The following is a 23,635-nucleotide window of genomic DNA, read 5'->3' as shown; positions in this document are numbered from 1 at the left end:
GTTTTTTTTTCTATTTTATTTAATTAATTGATTAGTAGTCATAATAAAACTTTGGTAGTCCTAAGAAGTTTATGAAAGAAAATGTATGAAAAGAATATGTATTAAAAAAGATCGGCATAATGAGATTGTTTTATTTAGAAACAAAAGTTTAAACTAGATTATTGAGAATCTTCTACTTTATTGGCGTAGACACTGCTTACGCGGTTATAGCCGAGTTTGCAACAGCGCGACACTCGTTCTTTCACTGTTTGGCGCCAATTGGAGATTTCAAGTGTAACCAGGCCCCGTCTTACGTGGTCTTTCCAACAGAGTGAAGATCTTCCTGTGCTTCCCTCGGCGAGTACTGCGTCGAAAGTTCTCAGAGCTATATCTAGAGTATTGAGAATAATTAGCATAAAATAAATATAGTTTGTACTGAAGCTTGATTATAGAGATTAGATTGACTGTAGTGTTGCTTATTTCAATATGGAAAGGAGCTATAATAACCTTTTACGGCTATGTGGTGGCAGATGGAGTACCGTTTTATGTCCATTTCTATTAATTGCACTATAAGATGAGGTGTTCCACCTCACGAGAACTCAAATAGAGAGACTTAAGCCAAAAAAAGCGAAAATAATTGGCTATGCGGACGACATTTGAAGTAACGATCATTACTTTCCCAAATTCAAAACTTCTGTGATGTGACCACAATAAAAATTAAGGAATCACGAAAACTAAGCTGCAGCTGGCCAGAGGAAAGACGGAAATAGCACTTATCAAGAGTTGCCAATATGCCAATAAGGCAAAGACAGGGTGTACGCCGTTCTAGTGGCCTGTGCGATTAGAACGGTTGAACATGAAGCGGCCAGTATCCACCGACGTATTTAATGGCCTCAGAGCTAAGTAGAGCCTATCAAATTTCTAAAGCTATGAAAAGACGTTTAACGGCTGACTGGTCTGAAGTCTTATTGCAACCACTTAAAAATCGCTAGTTGCTTGGAGATTCTGAGACGACGAGTTCGACGAAGCTTCAAAAAAAAAAAAATTGGTACGATTAAGGGTGCCAATATGTATTTCAAGCTAAGTACCAGTCATAGTATTTCTTAAACTAGCCCGTAATTAAGCAGCTAAGGTTAGACCGCGGCTTTTTGTGAATATTAGGCCATTAGGTTGAAGCGACAATCTCAATCCTCGAAATCCAACACAGTATAACTCTTGCCAACAGGTGCTGCTTCGGATTGAGTAGGCAATAAAGAAGTTAAGTTCTCTCTCGATGACAAACAAAGACCAACTCTATAAGTCATTTAATATATTGTACGGAAGATTTATGGTCTTTTGCCAGGGCGAATATCACATTTGATGACCTGTACAAGATATACGACGCCATTGACATATTTCAACGAATTAAGAGACAGCGACTACGTTGGCTAAATCATGTCGTCCGAATCAACGAAACCCGTCCAGCTATGAAAGTATTCGATACAGTATCCGCCGGGGGAACAAAGGAAGAGAAAGACCTCCACTCTATTGGAATGACCAGATGGAGAAAGGAAGAACGACTGGTGTGCTGTTGTAAACTCGGCTATAAGAGCGTAAGCGGTGTTTACGGCCATAAAGAAGAAGAAGAAAGATACCAATTCATTCGGCAAAGCTCAAATACTAAGTGAAAGACTTCCTCGATTTAAAGTTTACTATATCGCTTTACGATACATCAAGCACTAACTTAACCCTCAATGGACTTCAGCACACACATAAATATAACCTCATTTTGTACTCTGACCCTCCTAAGTGTAGTGCTGGAGAACGTTTCATTGGAAGGCACATACACACTTTATTATCATCATAATTGTCCATTATGCATGCGATTTAAAATTAGTATCGCATAGTTGTTATTTTTAAAAACACCACAACAAAAACAAAAACAAGCAAATAAAAGTTAGCAGTGCTTGGTGAAACGATGACGGAATGACACGCAAACGAGTGCATTGACACCGAACCAAACGCCAATAACATCTGTGAAAGCAGCCGTGCGCATGCACCAAAACTGTTTGTTTTCACCAACATGTAACAACAACAAGCATCGCTGTAATAGCCAAACATAAACAAAACACCGAAGAGACGCAAAGCAAAGTAGGGAAGCATTTTTGGCGCCAAACTACAGCGAGCCGACGTAAACAAGAGCCGAAAGCCGAGGAGGCAAAGCGAAAAAGAGGTACAAAAGAAAACACACAACGAAAGGGGGTGAAGAGGAGCTTTTGAGCTTTCCGCCCGCCACCCACAGAGCCGACAGCAAGCGCAAATGTCTTGAGAAAGTCTGCCAACGACACGGAACGAATGGACAATTCAGTCAGAAAGGAGCTCCCCAGACAGCAACGTGACGCGCAACGGTACTCTGCTGACAGTTATGGAAATAAATATAAAAAAGTTGAAACAGGAAGAAAAAAGTGAAAAATAAATAAATGTTTAAAGTTTCACTTCTCATTATTTGTATAGTAGAGGTAATTGTTACTCGCTTATAGAGCTATTGAATCGCGGTGGTGGTGCGCTGGAAGAGGACTCAACGCGGTACCGTTATTTTCGTGTGCGCCCCTGCGTATGTATCGGAATGTGGCTGTGGAAAAATGCAAATTATGCACAGAAATTCCCAGTGTAATCAAGTGCAGAAGAAAAGTGCTCCGCCAAATTGAAGGCCTGCGTGCGGTGGCCAGGGGGGAATGCATGCAGTAAAGCAGAATCAACTAAAATAAAGTCAAATATATATGCATGTCAAACTACGCGGTGTAAAAAGTGCATTTAATCCATAAGTAATTCAATTAAAAGGAAATTGCATAATTTTGTTGGTGAAAATGTTGCAGCCACTTTAAGCCGCAGCGCCAAGAAACGAGGTATACCATCAATTGCAAATGCATACCAGCCAATTTTCATAAGTATAATATGTAATTAAATTTGAAATGCGTTCAAGACCGCTGCGCTTGTGGGAATGCCACACATTTAAATATTTAAAGCGTTTGATGGGAAGGAAAATGTGTGTGTATGTATGTATGTTGCAAGCAGGAAAAATTTGTGTAGGTATAAGGAGAGAAAAATTAAGTACATTGAAAATGTTATGCCAAGTTCGGGTGTACTGAGGCGCGAACACATATTCACAAACACATGTATACACACACACACACACACACAAGAAGCATCTGGCGCGCGTACTTACTGCTGTGTATGCTACGAAGCACGCATGAAACGCGAACACATAATTCTTGTATGTATGCTCACCCTGCAAGCCCTGCGGCGATATTTTAGTCAAAAATTTAAGTTGTTCTTGGAAACAATTACGATTGAAATTGATAGAAACTTGGTTGTGGTTAGAAAGTTATATATATGTATATATATGTGGTGTCCTACAATCGTTTGCTTTGTGAAGCCAATTATTATTATTATTAGCCACCTCAATAAATTTTTGGAAAGCTCTAGGCGTTTTGTCGTGTTTTTTATCCAAACCTATGATTTCTGGACATCACAATGAACAATCGACTCTAGCAGTCCAAGTAAGCTAATGCATGGCTTCAGCCTATCTACCTAACCTATCCCCAATTTAACCAAAGGTAAGCGTTCTTATACCTTCAAGTATCAATCTGTCAAAATAAAGAACTGTGTTTTTTTTTTTTTTCTGAGGTAAAAAACACTTCTGAAATAATTTTAAGAATGTTACCTAGTTAATACTTCTTAGCCGGTTATAAATTCGAGTCCATCCCGGTTACGATGTTATTTCCTTATAGTGGGTAGTCGAAAAAAACTTTTCTTATAACGAGTTTTTCAAAAAGTAAAAATAAAATGTATGAGATATCAATGAAATTCTTTATTCCCTTGAAAGTATACTCGGTGACATTATGTATGAGACCCGATTTCTTCTGCATGGCCACCACGGGCACGCTTGCAGAAGCCCAGACGCTGAACCCAATTTTCAACGGTTTCAAGCATAAATTGGCGAATACTGCTGCAATTTTACGTTCGATATTCGTACGAAGTTCATGAATCGTCCGTGGTTTATTGGCATAGAACATAGACTTGATGTAGCCCCACAGAAAATAATCTAACGGCTCCAAAACGTACGACCGAGGCGGCCAATTGACTGGGCCATTTCGTGACACAACATGTTCAGCACATTTTATTTTCAGTAAATCGATTGTGACATTCGCTGTGTCGCTTGTGATGCTACCCTGTGTTACCAACACAATTGTCCAAGTACATATCATCCAATTCGGGCCAAAAATATTCGTTTATTATTGAGCGGTAGACATTGCCTCACGAAAGAAGTAGAGTAAACCACATCAAACCAAAATTTTATCGGGATATTGTATTTTCTGTAGTATGTGTGGATTTTTACCTGACCAATAATGCATATTTTGCTTATTGACGAAACCATTCAGCCAGAAATGAGCGTCATTGCTGAAGATGATTATTCGATGAAAATCCGGATCATTTTCAAGTGTTGCTCGGCCCAATTCACAAACATACGAGGTTTCTGGTGGTCAAACGGCTTCAGTTCTTTCATCAATATGATCTTTTATGGATGTAAAAAAAGATCTTTTCGCATAATTCGCAACAACGACGTCACAGGGATGCTCAGCGCTTGAGAACGTCGTTTGAGAGACTGATTTGGGTCTTCCTCAATTGATGCGCTAGCGGCAGCAATATTCTCGACACTACGGCTACTTCTTTGTCTCACTGGCGGGGGAACATATTTTACTGTATCTTTGGATTAAAATTTTTCCAATAAACGCTCAACTGCTGATCGGACTGGACAATTATGACGACTATAAATTGGAGGTAGTACTCTTAAAGTTGAAGGCACTCACTCCGATTTTCGGTAGCGAATCTTAATGATTTCGACAAGTTGTTGAATCGTATATATTTCCATGATGAAATATCAAACATTACTGAAGAGAAATGTCAGAAGTGCAGGAAAAAATATGGCGTCGTTTGCTATGCCTAATGGTCTACTTTTGTAGGGTTGCTATTGAAACCCCCGTTTCGATTATTGTAAATAAAAAAGAATCCTGTATGAAAATTCTACGTTGTTCCGGCGATGAGTTTTGGAGATATTAGTAAAAAAATCAACTTAACTGGCTCGTAAAACGTTAAACTCATTTTACTCGATACGCTTTTTTCAAAGCCAGTGAGGAAAAGTTCGAAAGCCCTGGACAGATGATCTTGTAGTTTTTACACGATTCACTTAGTTATGGATTTTTTTTTAAGTAATGACATTTTTCATAATTTCTATTCCACTCTGAAGTTTACATTTTTACCAAAAAAAAAAAATTTTTTTGCGAAAACCGTTATTTTAACAAATATTAAAGGATTGACTACTGCTTCGATTATTATCAATACTCTGATTATTGAAAATGATCCGGATTATTATCAATACCCTGATTATTATCAATACTCTGATTGATAATAATATATTTTCTTTTGGTAGTTGACCTTGAAAGAGGGTTCTTAAGATTTTCAAGGATTATAATCTTTAAAAGTAGTATTTCGGCTCATATTTTTAACTAGATAAAAAAAAGGGAAACAAATTTACAAATTTAAAAAGCTTGACATTAAGTAATCCAGATTAAACTGGCAAAAATTTTCAACTTAGAATTAAATACATCTAAACACATTTTACCACTGACATTGTGAGTGTGCAAGCCACGCAATCCACTCTCACTTCCCTACAGGGCATTTAACCCACGATGTCACGATGTTGGCCAAGTCAGGGAATAACTGTGTTCGGCCAATGAGCTTCGTGTCCTATTTAACCATGCGCATACACACATATATACATATATTCGTTTGTGTGTGTATGCATGTGCCTGCCACTCGAAGCATGAACCGATACACACACAAGCAAATGAACCTCAAGATAAACTGTCGAAAGCAAAAAATAAAATGTAAAAAATAAATAAATAAGCGCACCAAGACAAGGATGAAAGAAAGTGGAAAACAAAAAAAAAATCTTCAGAAGGCTGCCCAACTCACAGTAGAACTTGGGTAATTACGAAAAGTGCTCCAACCCAGCTGTTAAGCGTTCACACAAAAAAAGTTTAAAAAACTCAAATGAAAGACGCAAAGGAAAAACCACAAGCAGGAATGCGCTGTGACCGTGCTTGTGAATGCAAAAGTAAAGCATGAAGCAAAACAAAGGCAGAAAAAAAGAACAAAAACAAAGAGTGCTGCTCGTTTAGCCACATACGTATGTTTAAAATTTTTTTTTATTTTTATTTTTATTTTATTTTTTTTATTTTTTATTTTATTTTATTTTATTTTTTTTTTTTGATTGTGATTCTTTGTCTTTTCATTTCGCCTCGCTCAATGGCATGTAGAAAGCGCCTCATTGCCTTTTAATGCATTTCCTACTTCCGTTTTGCCGCCGTTCAACGTTAAATCGTATGAATGAAAATGTAAAACAGTCCGCTCCCCACCGCCAACCAAGCGCCATTGCCTCATTCACCTTTCGTTTGCCACTCTGCTTTTAAGTTTGTGTTTTTCCCTTTTTGATTTCGCTCGGTTTTCCATTGTTTATGCCATTCACAGCCACAAAGCGCTCTTTGTGTTATGCCTGAAGGCCTCGCAGTGGTTTATCTTGTGCTGTCTCTTTGTTTTTGCTGTTGTTGTCTGTTTTCTTCTTTCTTTGCATTTTACTTGATTTTCTTGTGGCTTACTTTTTCCCTGTCTCTTGTTATTTGTTGACTGTCTCGTTATATTGCCTTTTTCTGTTGTTTTTGTTTTCTGTTTTTCGGTAGACAGGTCATTTAACGTTGCGTTTGACCAGCTCCATAAAACTGTCATGTCGCGTATACGCCATGTTGAGTGTGTGCTTGGCTTCACAAGGCGTTTGCTTGGCAGTTTTTTAGGCGCACTCACATACATTCGTGTTCGCGTTTGATTACCGCTTATTTTATGTACCAACTAGTACTTAAACAAACACAATATTTATTTTACAAATATTATATTTACCTATGCAGTCAATCTATTTACCTGACGGGAGGCACATATGCTAACATATATAATATACTGTTCCTTCATTATAATTTATATATAAAGGCAACATGTATTTGTTTATATTCATAAAAGTGAATTTGTTGTTTTTTCTGCAATGCCACTGCTTTTTAGAATAATAACCTCAAAACTCGAGAATATAAAAATATTTTAAATTAAATATTTCTCGAATTGCGCTGGATAAAGTGATCCTAGGGCCGATCTTAAGCCAGAAACTTCAACATCACAATTTCTGATCTTGCCCATATTTCTATTAAGTTGTAATAAAAAACAAGTAGGCAAATGTAAAGGACAATCTATTTCGATTTTCCTTACATTTGAAGAAAAAAATATTTTGTGATAATTAACTCTTTCAAATGTTGGCCGCGAACAGACACGTCTCAGTTGGTTCATCCGTTGAGTACACTTTTTCTTGACTCGTTCGAGCATTTCGACTGGTAACTGGTGAATAACGCACTTCAAAGTTTTGCTCCAAGGACTGAATCGAAGCGAAATTAGCCGCATAAACTTTAAACTTTTCATATTCCCACAGGAAGAGGTCTTATGGTGTGATATCTCATGATTTTGATGGCCAAAAACGTGAAATTATAATCTCACCAAAGTTATCTCTCAATAAATCCATTAACATGAATTACTATAGTAAGTTCAGTATATACAAATATAGAAAATTTGTCCAAAAAATGTATAAAATCCATAAAATTTACTTGAGCTCTTTTTCGTTTTTGACTTAAAATATTATTTTATTCGTATCTGCTGTGAATATCAAACATGACTCACCCTGTAATAACTGTCTTTCTGCATCATCTGTTCTCCACGAATCACCGCGTATTTATTATTGATGTTGACTTCGTTGTAATCATCGCATGTCCAGTTCGCATTTATCATTTCAAATTGCTAGTGCTCAGCTTGTGCAAAATTCACTCGCAATTACATTAACACATTACTCTTCGTGTAATTTTGGGGATTTCTTACTATATTTTGTGTGTTGATTGCTTAAATTTAAAATAAATGGTTGGCTAACAGTACAAAATTACTGTTATTATGGCAAAACATTTATCTCGACTTTTTCATAATTCTTGGGTGGTATTTTTAGTAGCCTACATATCTATTTGCTTGAAATTATTCGAAATAGAGTAATTTTATGTTTGGACCGCTTTGCTTATTTACCAACATGGACCGTTGACCGAATATACATACAAACTATAACTATAATATACTAACATGAAATCGTGGACCATAACATGGGTGGCAATTGAAAGGCCAATTTTACACAGAGGCGGGTCTTTATAAAAATTCTTCCAAACCAAGTAATAAATGAACCCGTCCTATTAATTGTGCTTCAATTTTCGAGATACTGATCTAAAATTTTGCACATGATTTTTCCCCCCACAGACACAGTTCATTTGTCGGACCCGCCGATATTTAATTACTAGGGCCTACTGAACGATCGGAATCAGCTTGCAGGAAAATTTCTTTTCATTTGGCGAAATATTTTCATGAAATTTGACATGCATTATTATCCAAGCCATAACGCAATCACCGAAGAAAAATTTGAACCTTGACCTGATTTCCTTTTTTCCATTTCAATTTCAGTATTTTTGTATTAAACAGTTTTGTATTGAATATAGTATGTTTCATATTCTTTAAGTTATGCATGAACTACATCCAAGCATTTCTCACCAAATCTACCGTCTGGTTCTCATTCACAAACAGACCCATACACTTCACTTCCTTATTCAGGCTGGAGAAAGCAGACTTAATGGCGCGGTTGTAGAGGGCAATGATGTCACTCCAACAGTTTTACACTCTTATAGAAGATTGTACATTCTCTACGGCGCTTGGAGAATGATTTGTTGTTAATTTCCCAGGCCTGAAATCGCACTGATAAGGACCAATCAGTTCATTGATGGGCTTTAATCTTTCACACACTACTTTCGATAGAACCTTATATGCAATGTTGAAGAGGCTTATCGCACGGTAGTTGGCGCAGATTGTGAGGTGTCCGCATTTTTGTATATATACTTTCACTGGCATTCAGCGGGCAGAGAAAAAATTTATTGGTTAAAAAGTGAAAGTAAACTCAAAATATCATAAACAACACGAAATTTTAACAGCGCCGAATCGAGATTTGACTGTGATTACTCCTCTTTCAAACCAGACCGGAAAAATCAAGGTGAAATTCTTTATAAAGGATTCCTTTTTCTTTCTAAGTAACTCTAATTTGACTTGAAAGTTGTTTATGGCTAGAAAGAACCAGTAAACCACTTGCCATTGAATGCAAATCGTCATGTGAAGGGTATTATAGCCACGGTGCAGCAGAAGTTAACATTTGGTTAAGCTTCTAAATCATTGAAAATGTAATGTCCTCTCAAAATGTCAATGTCGAAGTAATTTTATTATAATTGCTTTCATATAAATACATAAATACAAATGTATATATGTATACATATGCCTACGCGAAAGAGCACTTTGCTGGAATGCCAAATTTAGTCTTACAAAAATAAAATCCAAATACGCACAACAGTTTTCCACTTCTCGTCTCTGCTTTATAGTTTACCACATTTGTTACCATTTAGACAATAAATGTTTGTGTGTGCATGTGGTGCACTTGTGTTACGGTAAGCAAACGACCGTCAGAGCGTTTCAAGTTAAGTGCATATGAAGTGCAGACTCAAATCGTCAGACAACTGCAGCACAAATGCAGTGAAATGTCATGGGAATGACAGCCCAAGCAGTAAGAGTAAATAAAGAATGAGCGCTATGCGAAAGGAAGTGTGGAGAATCACTAAAGGGTATCGACAAAATTGCGGTCGTCCAAAAAGAATGAGAGAAATAAATAAATAAATAGACCGCATACAAATAATTCCACATTTCTCCAAGTGATTGTTCAATGGCGAATGTAAACGCAGCAGGTATAAGCAAATAAATATAAGATACGTGAAAACACACACACACAAACAATCTTAAATACGTGTAAACACACACACTAGCAGTATATACCAGCACACTTATAACAGTACTGCGCTGTCAGTCAGTCCACCTGTTGTACACAGCGTTCCTGTGGCTAACGAAGCCATCTCCAAGCTGACAAGTTAAAAACATTAGCATACATATAGGCGCGTGTACTTGCACAGCTGTTTAGAATATTAATTGGCAAAGCCCTGACCACGAAAATGGGTGGTTGGCGCACAAGGCAAAAGCAAGCTACTTGTCTTGTGTATTGTGCCTTTGGATAGCCAGTATAATAGACTGCCACGAGCCTCAAACGTTTCATCACCACCGCACACCGCCAGCCTCAAAGCACACAAAACTATTGAAATGTACAGGCATGTTGTGGGCGTTGGTGGCGCTTAGATGAGCTTGATTTCTGCTTTTTCTTTTGATTCGGCTCCGCGATATTCAGTTTATTGTTAGTAGACTGAGCTTCTAAGCTGTAAATATATTTTCATGCACATGTTTACATATAAAAATTGACATACTTATGTTTTTAATACTCACTGAAACCCACATACATATACAAATGAGATAATACTGGCAAGACGCCTCAAAGTATGCTACATTAAACTTAGTTGGTATGCCTTACTTATCTTTCTAATTGCTATATTTTTCCACAGCCAGCTTTCACTCATACAGATTTACTTTCATTGTTTTTATTTTATATAATAATTGGTTTTTGCGCTTGCCAATGTTATTGCCACTCTTTGTTGGTGCTCGTGCTGTGCCAGCAATGCAGTGACTTGGTTTGCTGCTCCTGCTGTCATACGGCACTTGAGTTGATTGCTTTGCGCCGCTGGAGAACGCTATGTGTCTATGCCTCAGACTAAACACTCACAAAGCTACAAACATCTTTTTATTTGTGTATGTAAATATACATAAATAATTCTAATCGTTTACTGTCAGCTTTTCTCTTCATTTTTAATTCAAAGATAATTTAGTTGGAATGAATTTTATAATTTCCACTTGACCTAATTGCACATTTCATTCCACACAAAGCAATCGACAGCAAATAATGAAAATTCTCTCTACAGTAGAGCAAGTAAGTATTCATTAATAATAAAAAATAAGCACTAGATATTTTTGCTATCCGTGTTTTTATCATTTGTTTATTAAACATAGAAGAGTACAAAAAATAAAAAATAAAAATTTTTTAATTTAATTTAATTTTTTAAAAAGGTCGATTTTTTTCACAAATTTTTCAATGTTTCCATTTTTTTTTTTTTAATATTATCAAATTTTTATTTTTTGTTGCTTCTAGTGCTAGAGATATAAAGAATATTCATGCCAAATTTCAAATAAATCGACTGATTCAAACTTGAGGTTGATATTGTGGCCACCGCATCAACAAGGAGTTTTGAGAAAAACGCGTTTAAAATTTTACGTTAAGTTTTGGGCAGCGTAATAGATAGATAGATAGTTCGCTCAACCGGTCCTGCTGCCACGTCACCAAAATGGCTATAACTTTGAAAATATTTGAATTTGAGTTTTGAAAAATCCTTTTAGGGAGATATTTTTTGAATATCAAAACTATCGAATTATGAAAAAAATTCGATTTTTTCAAATTTCTAGAGGGGGTATAACCATTTGTCCATACGGTGGCCCACAAGGAAAGAAAATTTCGATTTAAATTTCTTATTACTACACTGTTCAACATTTTTGAGATTATTGTCTAGAGGGTGAGAAATTCCAAGTCAGTGTGATGGTACTAGGTCAGTATAGTAAAACCCTCAAAGGGTTTGGCGTTCGTATGTGTCAGTTTTTTTTTATGACCTTACGACCTTATGGCCCCTTTTTTCCTTATCTTGCTGTTTTTCGCTTAATTGTAACAGTTTGGCGAAAAGCAAAAAAAAAAAAAACAACAATTTCCGAGAATGCTCTTAACATCCTTGCAACAGAAGCATCGTAATTGTTAGAACGATGCTTTCTCAACAGGCCTTCTATTACTTCTTTGATTGCCTGCCATGCATCCAATATAGTATATCAATCAAAATATTGTTGAATGCGTCACTTTTAATCAGCTTTCGTATATCTGGACCATTTAGTACGCCTGATTAGAAAAAATTAATTTGTTAAGATGGAAAACCATGGGAAATAAGGAAAAAATTTAAAAAGTCATAAAAAAAACTGATACATACGAACGTCAAACCCTTTCGAGGGTTTTACTATACTGACCTAGTACCATCACCCTGATTTGTACTGTGTTATAAATCGTACAAAGGAATAATTATTTTGGATGTAGATTCAAAAATCTTTATTTTAAATAATTAACTATTTTTTGTACGGGTAAGCCACATTGCGGTGAATGTTCAATAAATAATTGAAATAATTTTTCAACAATCGATAACGACTCATTTTCATTTATTACGAGAAGTTTTTAATTTACAAATTATGCATTGTTGTTGCACAAAATATTATTCAAAATAATGCAAATTCATCCCTTCGGAAACTCAATGACCTTATGTTCTTTTCAAATAGACATTTGATATTAGTTTTGTCAAGAAAAGTTGTGATATTAAAAATACATGCTTACATCACAAGAAAAATATATAGATACTATTATCGAGAGCAAACCCGATTCTTGTCTTATCACAAATCTTTACATTTTGATTATTTTCAGTAATCGATACCTGTTACCTCTTCAGTTCGTATTGTAACTATATGGTATTGAAGGGAGCTGAGGTTTGAGCGTTCAGTATGCATGATAGCTTTGTACAATAGTAGGGAACTAGTTCGAGTAAATATATGTATATATTTTAAACGGTCTCCGACGTTACTTTCAAGGCATTGCGCACTTCGTGGCAAACTTACTTGTACAATGTTCAGGGTACAAAAATAAACATATTATAGAAAAATCACAGAATCTTCAAATTTAATGGGGAATGCTGATTATGCTTCGAAAGAATATTCTTTGGCATTTCGTGCATTTGGACTGATAACTGGTGAATGACATACGCAATGTTTTGCTCCAAGCCCTGAATCGAAGGGGAATTGTCCGCATAGACCTTAGGCTTTACATATCCCCACAGTAAAAAATCTAACGGTGTGATATCACATGATCTTCGTGGCCAATCCAAAACGTAAAATTATCTGCTTACCAAAGTGTTTTCCTTATAAATCTATTGATTGATGCGATATGTGTGACATCATATAGTCGGCTATCATGGCACTATGACGGTCAGCAATTGAAAACGTCGGTCAATTTGGCTTAAAAACATCGGATCTTTTTGAAAATTTCCAAGACCCTATAAAGCGAAGCTATGGCACTTGAGAAGGTCTTGAGGCTTCGGTTCTTGCACAAGCTGTATTTTCTACGCTTTCAATTTAAGGTATCCATGCGTCAGGCCGAGTTGCTACGAACGGCGCCAAATCGACACTCCGCGGTCTTCGTGTACACTCTCAGGTTATATCTATTATATTCCAAAGAGCTTGCCAAGATACATTCTATCTAACAAATATGTTAACATCGCTCATTGTTCTACTAAAATTTCTGTTATGGTTTCGTCGCAATAAGATATCAGAACCTGATGTAAGAGGGATATCACAAAAACTCTTCTTTAGCTCGGAAAATAATTTATTTCACATGATCTCGGTAAAAAATAATAAAATCTGAACTAAGGTAATGTAATAGTTTCAATACCTAAAACAAATCTTAGGTTTTTTTTATATTACATACGCCTTCAGAGCAGACTCAAGACCAAAAAAAAATATTTAATATGAAGTTAAACGTGAGTTACTGGCAGCGATACTGATCCAACATTTGGTATTCTCTAAATTAATACGTTTGACGTTTTAGTGACAGCGAATTGTTCTCTCGGTAGATTAGAAACTCAGCTCTTAGGTGCCACATCATTCTCATCAAATTAATAATTGATTAAAAGCAGGTTGTATTTGCACTTCTAACCTGTCATCCATGATTCCATTGACTATTTCATGAGTTAATAAGACATAATCTCCCCACGGCGGCTCATCCCAATTGAATAACCTGGTACTTCTTTGTCATGGCAGCCGCCAAGCGCTATTAAAACACACAACTTTGGTTTATTTTAATTAAAGCTTCTGAAATTGCGTGAACCGAACACTTGTGAGCGCATAAAAAATGCAAATGCCAATGCGAAACGTCCAAACGAAGAGTGTAAGGATATTATACGAGTAATAATAACCGTTAAGGCAACACAGCCTTCGCAGGTGTTTTGGAGCGAGTTTTGTGCCGAGAATGCTCAGCTGCAGCAAATACCACTACAAGCACGCCCCGTTATATATATATTTTGTATATACATATATAAGTTGGTGTGTGAGTGGAGGAGGTCACGTGACATATGCAAATTTTCAGCAGCAACATGCAAACAGAACATTTCTCATCATAAATGTGTAAATTACGACATTATTAGGCTGACATTGCCTCCGGTGACCTTCACCGTATGAGCTGTTGACGAAAATTCACAACAAACACACAGATCATGGACCAGCAAAGAACGAAAGAGCCTCGAAATTGCTTTGTTACAACGCTCATTAGACCAAGCAACCAAATCGCATAATAATGCGACACGATGCTTGAGCGTGTGAGTGTGTGTGTACATATATGTATTTGGGAGTGTAAATTTGTAATGACGTTGAACAGTAGCGTCTGTGTATGTATGTGTGTTTTGTCGTTGTACTTGACACTGTTGAAGGTTGTGTCGCGTAGACCTCAATTCAACCTCGGCCTCTCTTTAAGCCTTCGCAGCACTCAACGCATTGCATCTCTTCCACACATACACTCACACTCACTCACATTTAAAATAAACACGTGCGAGGCACATTATAGCGGTTTCTACGCTTATTTGTCAAAAAAGTGCCTCCAAGTTGACAGTTGACAGTTAGCCGTTTCTTCATTTCGACGTGCAACACTTAACGGATTTTTATTTAGTCCGCTAAAAAGCGTTTTTTTTTTTTATTTCTATTTCTTTATTTCACTTTTCGCTCGGTACAATCCGGTAATCTGGACAACAAGTTGATTGCTGGGAAGCCAAAGTGTGCATGGCCTGTGACCGTTAGTCAAACATGGCGGTGATTACGGTTAGTGTGGCTAAGACTGTTTTTAGTATTTTTGTAGGTGTGTATATTTGTGTATATTTATAACGGTACAGCTGGAACTTGAACCTTCGCCTAATCGCAATGCGAATAAATTATAGCGTCATTTGCACGTTCGCTATTTGGCGCTTCGCTGAATTACCGCCAACAATGCACGCATGTTCACTCGTGCACGCACGAAACATTTCACGATTGACGATGGGGAGGTTAAGTTTCTTTTAATTAATTTTGACACGTAAGGCCTCCAGATGCTTGTCTATGATAAGTGTGTTGAGGTTAGGTATTCAGCCTAGTTTTACACAATAGATTTGTACTATGTTTTCTTGGATTTCGGCCTTTTGCCTCCTTGAATTAAAGTCAAGAACCCAAAAATAGTTGGAAGAGTTATTAGAGCTAAAGAGCTCGGGACCTACATCTTGGTCCTTCATATGCATCAATACTTGCTGGGATTCTAACAAGTCGGAGAGATATTATTTGTCAGCAGCTAAGACGTTTCATTTATACCTTACTTTACAAACTCTGTGAGTGAGCAAAGTGTGCACTGAAAATAATAAAAAAAAAAATTGCTTCATTAAGAATGGTTCAAAGAGAACTTTTTATAAAACCGCTCTGAGTTACGGTACCAGAGTTCGATATCATTAACTATAATATATTCATCCCAAAATGTTCGGGTTTTGTTAAATTTTCAAGAAATAAAAGCTTTTCATATATGTATGTATGTACCACATACCTGGTAGATTTCCAAAAGCTTAAATCTCCTCCGAATGGCTTAAGAACCTTCATAAAGTCAAAATACATATAACGGGTGATCCAAGTTGAGATGCTTTTTTCAATAGCCTTTTTTATTTCTGTTGAGTATTATTTGGCATTTCATCATTGAAAGACTTACGCCTAAACAACTTTTACAAATAGCTCAACTTTATTACGAAAATTCACGATCTGTAAAGCGTGCTTCGTGCAACATCATCACCTATTTTCAGACCCATCATTGGATACAATTCAACCGAATAGTCCACGTCCAGAACGCATTGGAGAAAACATAGCAGCCGTAAATGAAAATGCACATGAAGACCGAGATGAATCGATACGGCGCCGTTTGCAGCAATCAGACTAACGTATGGAACGACTTGGCGCATTTTGCGTCGAAATCCTAAATTGAAGGCGTACAAAATAAAGCTTGTGCAAGAACTTAAGCCACTCGAGCCTCCTAAGTGGAAAGTTGCAAGAAGATTCGACGCTTTCGACCTAAATTTTGTTCAGTGATGAGGCCCTTTTCTGCTTCAATGTGTAGGTATACAAGATAAATGCATTTGAGATGAAGATCAACCTGAATATATGCAAGAACTGTCAATTTATCAAAAAACCAAAAAAAAAACAAAGGTTTGGTGTGGTTTGGGGGACAGTGGAATCGTCGGTCCATATATCTTCAAAAAACATTCCTTTGAGAAAGTAACCGTCAATTCGACCGTTATGTTCCCATGACATTTGGTTTCAACAAGACGGTGCTACTTCCCAAACATCGCATCAATCAATGGAGTTATTGAGAGAATACTTCGGTGAGCAGATAATTTTTCCTGTGGTATTTAAAGTCTAATGAGTATGCGGACAATTCCGCTTCGATTCAGGCCTTGGAGCAAAACATAACGCGTGTCATTCGTCGGTTACCAATCGAAATGCTCGAACAATTCATCAAAATTTGCACTCAATGGATCTGAGACGTAGCCGCGAGCAGCTTTAAAAGAAATAATCTTCAAAAATAAATGCCAAGAAAGTTCTATAGCATGATAGTAAACACTAACCATTAAATTTTAAGTTTCTGTATTTTTCTTAAAGGTAGTAGGGAATCTCGAAATGGATCACCCTTTAATTTTAAATTTGAGAACTCCACGGATAGTTTCGCCTTAAATAAATTCTTTACATATACAAAGTCATCAACGATAAAAGATAAGAATGGGACAGAAAAAAAAGAGTCTTCAAATTGGCAAGGGTTGACTGTTGGACATAATAAGTTCCACTCAGTAACTTATATTGCATGTGTAAATTAAATTACGAACTCTAAAAGATTATAAAAAGCAACTTTAAAAAGTGTCACATAATTCCTACTATCCTTTATTATGGGCCTACTTCATTTTCAGCTGTCTCCGTGACGTCAATTCATCAAATAACTAAAAGCCGCTCAACTCCTAACCCATAGCCAAAAAATAATGTATCGTTATCATTGTGAGTGCACAACGAATCATCGATAGCATGACCCGTGACGGAGAGATACCCGCCATTTTCAACCCGAAACGGGTGCGTACACCATCCGTTGTCGTAACCGGTGACTCTCCGAATGGTCCATATGGTGGGTTTAGTAATGCGCTCAACGCCAGCAATCCACAAATTGCCCACCAAGACTCTATATCATCGAGTCAACAGGATCCCAGTGAGGTTATAACAATACATTCCGATGCACGTGATGCGTCAACGCCGATTGGCACACATCCAGGTTTACGACGTGGACTCGGTGCTGGCGGCGGTAGTTTCGTAAGTAGTTGTGGTGTCAGTGGTATTGTCGGTGTGGGGCCCGGTGGCGCTAGTGGTGGTACAAATGAACCAGATACACCTACTTTGGAGGCGGGACCAGATGGCACCGAAGTGCGATTTCGTCGTTTAAAAGCATGCAAGGAGTCGTGTTGCTCCGAACTGGCGCGAAAGGTGAGTAATTGTCTTTCAGTTTTGCAACTTGAAATATAACATTTCTGTATAGATGTACTTTGGTGTTTGTGTCACCATACTCGTCACCGCGTCGTGGGTCGGCGCCACGCATTGCATCAAGTTCCTCTACTTGAATCGCAGCACCTATGCCAGTATTACCGCAGATGATTTCGATAGTACATCAAATCGCGCCATCGATCTGGATTTGATCACAAATATGGATGACGATGATCCGAGAAATATTTTGGGTATAAGTGACAACGCATTGAGCGTCGATGATGTGGAGGATGTTACAAAATTGTTCCATGTCGCACAGCCAATTTCGCCAGAGTCGACAGTATTTCGTGCGCCCTTCTTCGCCGCTTGGTTTTTCACAAATTTTTCATTTTTCTTCTTTCCCATCTACATACTGGGACGTGTTTCGTTGCGCAAATGTGACAAGCCAGGCGAAATTTTGGGCGATGTGTTGCGCGGTTTTCGCGATCGAGGTTTTACCATCGGTAAGATTCCAAAGGAAAGCAAACTTTTGCCTACATATGTTACTCAACTCAAACGTCCACTTAGGTCGCTTCCTCAACCGTTGTCTCTCTTTCTGCATCCTTTGGCTGGTGACCACCTATCTGTACACCATGTCCCTGCGTGTACTCTTCGCCACCGATGCCATGGCGCTGTTTGCGACCAATGTCGCTTGTGTTTACCTGTTGTCGTGGGTCATTCTTCACGAACAATTTGTGGGCGTGCGGGTATGTGTATGCCTTGAGCGCCATGCGACATGGCATTAAATTGTTACTGAAATAAATTCAATTAAGTGCTTTTTAATCTCCTCTAGATTGTTGCGGTTATTCTTTGCGACACGGGCATTGCGCTGCTGGCCTACATGGACGGCATTACCGAGAGTCGCACGCTGAGCGGTGTTGTGTTGGCAACACTGGGCGCTGCCGGTTATGCAGTATTCAGGGTGGGTATTACGACCGTGTGTCATTTGCATATTGCTCATGAGTTTTCTTTTTTTTCGTTTGTTAAAAAAAAAAATTGTTTGTCAGTATTGCTGAAATGTTTTGTAAGCTATTTACCACTCTCTTTATACTTTGCTTTTAGGTTATGTTCCGCAAAGTGATGGGCGATCCGCCGATTGGTCAAATTGCTTTTGCTTTCACCACACTCGGGTTTCTGAATGCGTTGCTGTTATGGCCCGTCTGTGTGGGCCTCTATTTGGCGGGCTATGAGAGCATGCCTCCGGATCGTATGCCATGGATTATTTTATTAATCGCCAGTATTTTATTATTGGGTAAATGCACTTCGGTTACCAATATAAACGGTTTATTAAATCTTTTTATATATTTCAGTTTTCCACATACTAATGCAATTCAGCGCAGCCGTCACTTATAATATGTTTGTTACGTTGGGTTTGATAACAGCAGTGCCAGTTTCAGGAGGTAAGTGAAAGGCACGGATGTAAGGAAAATAGTAAGCACAGGTTAGGGTACATATAACTGTGTTGAAAAATTGGATGAAAATGAAAAGTAGACAATTTAGAAGATGACCACTCAACAGGTACAATAAACTCCCTCGTATCGTTATTTTTCAAAGAGCTTGATCGCAGGCATCAATTGAGCCTTATGAGACAGCTAAATAATTGGTTCCAGATTCATTACGGTACTCAAAAGTCGATAGGAGAAAGTTGGTCAACAGAATTCCATGAACTAAAAAGGTTTTTAGGAGTCATTTATTAAAATTGATTGGTCTGAGTCTAAAGCCTTGTTCACTAATATATTATACATTGAGCGCCAAATAGAATGAAAAATCTAAATGGGAGAAAAGGTAGTTCAAAGGAATCGACAGCTTATATTTCGGTATCTAAGTTTAAATAGCCCAACGCACTCTACAATTTAATATAGAATCTCTTACACAACTTCCGGCCAAACATTCTCAGAAAGAGAATTTTAGTAACCTATGAATGTTCATAAATGCTTTTATGTTCCCAGACTTAAAACTATAGAAAGAAAAGTGAAACGCTGTAGCCGAGAACTCTATCCTCATGAGCTCTCAAGACCGTTCAGCTCCTTCCAAGGCTGCTTAAAGCTCATAAGTCTCATATTCTGAAACTTGGAATAAGGCATCACAGAGATCAAATTCGGAGTCAGTGGCCTCAAATTTAAGAGCGCTACGACCAATAATTGGTCGTCATAATCGATCTGTCAGATCAACAATTGAGCGTCTAGTGGAAAAATTTGAGTTCACAGGCACAGTACAAAATGTTTCCGTGCCAGTGAGACATACAAGTGCCCGTATTGTCGAGAATATTTCTGCCGCTAGCGTATCAAGACCCAAAATCAGTCTCTCACACGTCGTTCTCAAGCGTTGGCATCTCTGTGACGTCGTTGTGGAGAATTTTGCGAAAATATGTTGGCCAACATCTTTATAAGATCAACTTTATGCAAGAACTGAAGCCGCTTGGTCACTTGACAACTTGAAATGATACAGATTTTCATCGAACAACCATCCTCGGCATCACCGATTCAGCTTCTCGACTTTGGCTTGCGTGCCCGTGAAGTTCATGCAAAAAAAAATCATGTTCCATATACAATAGAATCGAATGTAGTTTCACGGGAATAAAGCATTTCATTGATATCCAAATCCGTTGTTGTTGTTGTTGTTGTAACGGCAGAATTCTGCCGAGTTGACGGTCCTTGGCCGGATAAAAATCCGGGTCCGTTCCGGTTTTCGTAGACCCGACTGTCGTGGGACCGTCTTTTGTAGCGCTCTAAAACCCTGAGAAACTCTTCATGAGCGAGAAGCTCACGTGGGTACGGCATTGTCCGTGTTCGTTTTCTGTAATCTTTTTTATACTATTAATTCTACTCTCTTTTATGCCTTAAACGCAAAGTTTCTTATACATTTTGTGTCTTCCCCAGCTCTGGACGTTGTGCTGTACGGCGCCACATTCGCCGGAATGAAATTGGCCGGTGTCATATTAATCGCGGTTGGCTTTTTCCTAGTTATGTTCCCCGAAAACTGGCCGGACTACATAACGCGCTTGCTGAGGTAAGACCAAATTTCAACTGTTGCAGGCAAATTTAATAAAAATCGAATCAGTTCATTTGTGCTTGTGTTAGTATGCTAATTTTTTGTCGACGTCCAAATCAAAAATTACTTATTATTAAAATTAGTTGATTAAATACTTTGATTACACACTTTTATAATTAAGCTAAATAGCAGTTGGGAATTAGATAAAATAAAAACATTTAAATTTCATTAAAAAAAAACGTTTAAATACAAATATTTTTAGTAAGAAATTGCTAATTTTTAAATTAATTAATTTTTTAAACATTTAATGCTAATAAAAAGTTTTAACCCGTTTCTAATACAACCCATGCATATAAATATACTTTGTAAGCATTGAAAATATTTTTTTATACAAAATACTTATGCATAAAATTTCAATTTATTACGTTTTTTTTAGCAAAAAAGAAAATTATTGAAATTAATACATTTTAATTTTCTCATATTCTTATGCCCGTAATATTTCAGAAAGAGTGGTCGTGCTATACTGCGTTACCAATGTTGTTGTGAATTAGCTGAAATTCATTATCCCCATGCGGTAGGCGAACACAAAAAATATTATAAAACTACCCAAAAAACAAATTATCGGATGAAGTTACTTACATACATTCTAGCCAATTTGGAAAATTGCGATTTTTTTCTAGAGTACCGTTTTTTTTATAGCTGCGAAGTTAGCCTTGTGCTTCTGTAATCAACTATTTAATGGAAAAAATTAGCGAATTTTGCTGGCAACATTTTAGAATGTTGAAACGCAAGTGCATAACTGTTTAAATGTTTTTTGAAGCTTGAAAACACTTTCGAAATCCCTTATAGAAGGGTGTTGCACTGTAAACAGCATTCAACAGCTACTTTGCATTCGTTTATACAGTTATAGTATGCCATAGACTTACAAATCTTAATTTTCACTAGCGCTGCTTTGTAAAAAAAAACTCTCTAAGAATCAGCTATTTAGAGTTAAATGTTTTTTTTTTCAAAACTTTGTAACAGCGTAATGTTACAACACAAATTTTTTGTTGCAATTAGCGCTAATGGAGACTTTTTACTGAGTTCCTGAGCTGATGTGCGTTTTGCGTTTCTTTTTACCAACTTTGGTTGCCTACCACTACAACTACAACTACTATGTGTTTCTACTACCACTACCACAACTACTTCTATTACCACTACTACTACTCTCAACCTGCTCTAACGACTATATACTATATATATAAACTATCAAATTATATACTTTTCCTAACCACTACTCTATATACCTGTCTCTTATACACATCTAGATGTGTATAAGAGACAGCTATTACCACTACTACTACTCTCAACCTGCTCTAACGACTATATACTATATATATAAACTATCAAATTATATACTTTTCCTAACCACTACTCTATATACTAACAACAATTCCCAAAGTAAACACAAACAAGCTACTAATATATACATAATATACAAATATACTGTTATTATATCAGTTAGGCATATAATACTTCAATAATGATATATCAATGTTGCCAACCGCCCACAAGCCTTTCGTAGGCGTTTACAAAAACAAAACAACACAAAGAAATAACAAACACGTATACAAATGTCTTCACATACATATAAAATATGGCTTTGGAGGCGCGTCTGTTGTGTTTCCCTTTCGCCTCTGTCTTACTATCCGGCTTTCTGGCTTTTTGTGCATTTTTCGTAAAGATTTGCCAATGTTTATGGACTGCCCAACACTAAACCACCAACAACATCACCCGTTCATTTGTATATTGATATTTGAATACTCTTGTACACAACAATTTACAGTTAATATTCGCCATATACATACATATATATCAGCTTAATCGCCGTTGTGGCTAATAAATGATTGATTTGTAATATATTTTGATTTTGGAAAACCACAAAGAAAACTAGAGTTTGCTCACCCCGTTTCTTTACTTAGGCGCTATATATACATGTATTGGGAGTTTACTGTAACTAACCTTCATTTGGTATTGTAAATACAATATATACAAGTACATACAGACATATTTGCTTGTTGATAAGCCTTTCCAATAATTTAGAGATTTGTACAGTAAAGACACGAACCACATGTAAATCCACCTGTACATTAAACATTTGTATACAAAATTTCCTTTTTTATTAAAAATTTAAATTTTTCAAACATGTTAAGAAAATTATACAATTTTTATTTTGACTATTGAACATTTTTTTACATATTAAAAACATTTTAAATTTGTAACTTTGTAACAAATTTAAATTTTTTTAAATATATTTTTCATATGTACGTTTCTTTTCGAGCTAAAAAGGGAGCCACAGGAAGTAAATGAGCACCTTACCACAAAGGATCGAGTTTCTCAATAACTTAAATAAATTTCAGAACTCTTTGCTAAAACATCTAATTTATTACAAAATATGTTTTCGAACACTCCAGGGCAAACAAGCAGAAGCTTACAAAACTCTTAACTATGGTCGCTAAACTCCGGCGAAACGACATCTAGCCAGTGCAGCCGCTGTCTCTTGATTCGTTGAACTATATCAATGTCACCGTACATCTCGAACAGCTCATCATTCCATCGATATTTGCCATTGCCAATGAGCTAAGGACCATAAATCTTCCGCAGAATCTTTCTCTCGAAAACTCGTAACGTTGACTCATCAGATGTTAGTTCGTCCATGGCTCTGCACGCTATAGACAGGACAGGGATGATAAGTGATTTTAGTCTTTGTTCGTTGAGAAACGACTTTCCCTCTCATCCGAGGCTGTTGTTTACTGTTCACTTTGGCATTTTTTTTTTTTTTTTTTTTTTT

The 23,635-nt window shown here is 37.0% G+C and overlaps 1 protein-coding gene across 4 annotated transcripts in view; it reads left to right on the top strand.

The window, feature by feature from the left end:
• The first annotated feature begins 2,352 nt into the window (after nucleotides 1–2,352).
• Nucleotides 2,353–23,635, top strand: part of LOC108977380 (putative thiamine transporter SLC35F3) — a 32,465-nt gene continuing 11,182 nt past the window's right edge. For all 4 annotated transcript variants that reach the window (XM_018947040.1, XM_018947042.1, XM_018947043.1 and 1 more), the window contains exons 1-8: nucleotides 2,353–2,864; nucleotides 17,217–17,778; nucleotides 17,831–18,278; nucleotides 18,343–18,521; nucleotides 18,608–18,736; nucleotides 18,877–19,066; nucleotides 19,125–19,214; nucleotides 20,694–20,823. In XM_018947040.1, coding sequence (XP_018802585.1) covers nucleotides 17,329–17,778; nucleotides 17,831–18,278; nucleotides 18,343–18,521; nucleotides 18,608–18,736; nucleotides 18,877–19,066; nucleotides 19,125–19,214; nucleotides 20,694–20,823 — 1,616 coding nt within the window. In that variant the 5' untranslated portion in view covers nucleotides 2,353–2,864; nucleotides 17,217–17,328. The remainder of the gene's footprint in view (nucleotides 2,865–17,216; nucleotides 17,779–17,830; nucleotides 18,279–18,342; nucleotides 18,522–18,607; nucleotides 18,737–18,876; nucleotides 19,067–19,124; nucleotides 19,215–20,693; nucleotides 20,824–23,635) is intronic.

The sequence above is a fragment of the Bactrocera latifrons genome, unplaced genomic scaffold (genome assembly GCF_001853355.1).
Source record: "Bactrocera latifrons isolate USDA-ARS-PBARC rearing strain unplaced genomic scaffold, ASM185335v1 scaffold_88, whole genome shotgun sequence".
NCBI classification, from domain to species: Eukaryota; Metazoa; Arthropoda; class Insecta; order Diptera; family Tephritidae; genus Bactrocera; species Bactrocera latifrons.
Note: the sequence above shows the minus strand (reverse complement) of the source record. Positions and strands in the feature narration are given on the sequence as shown.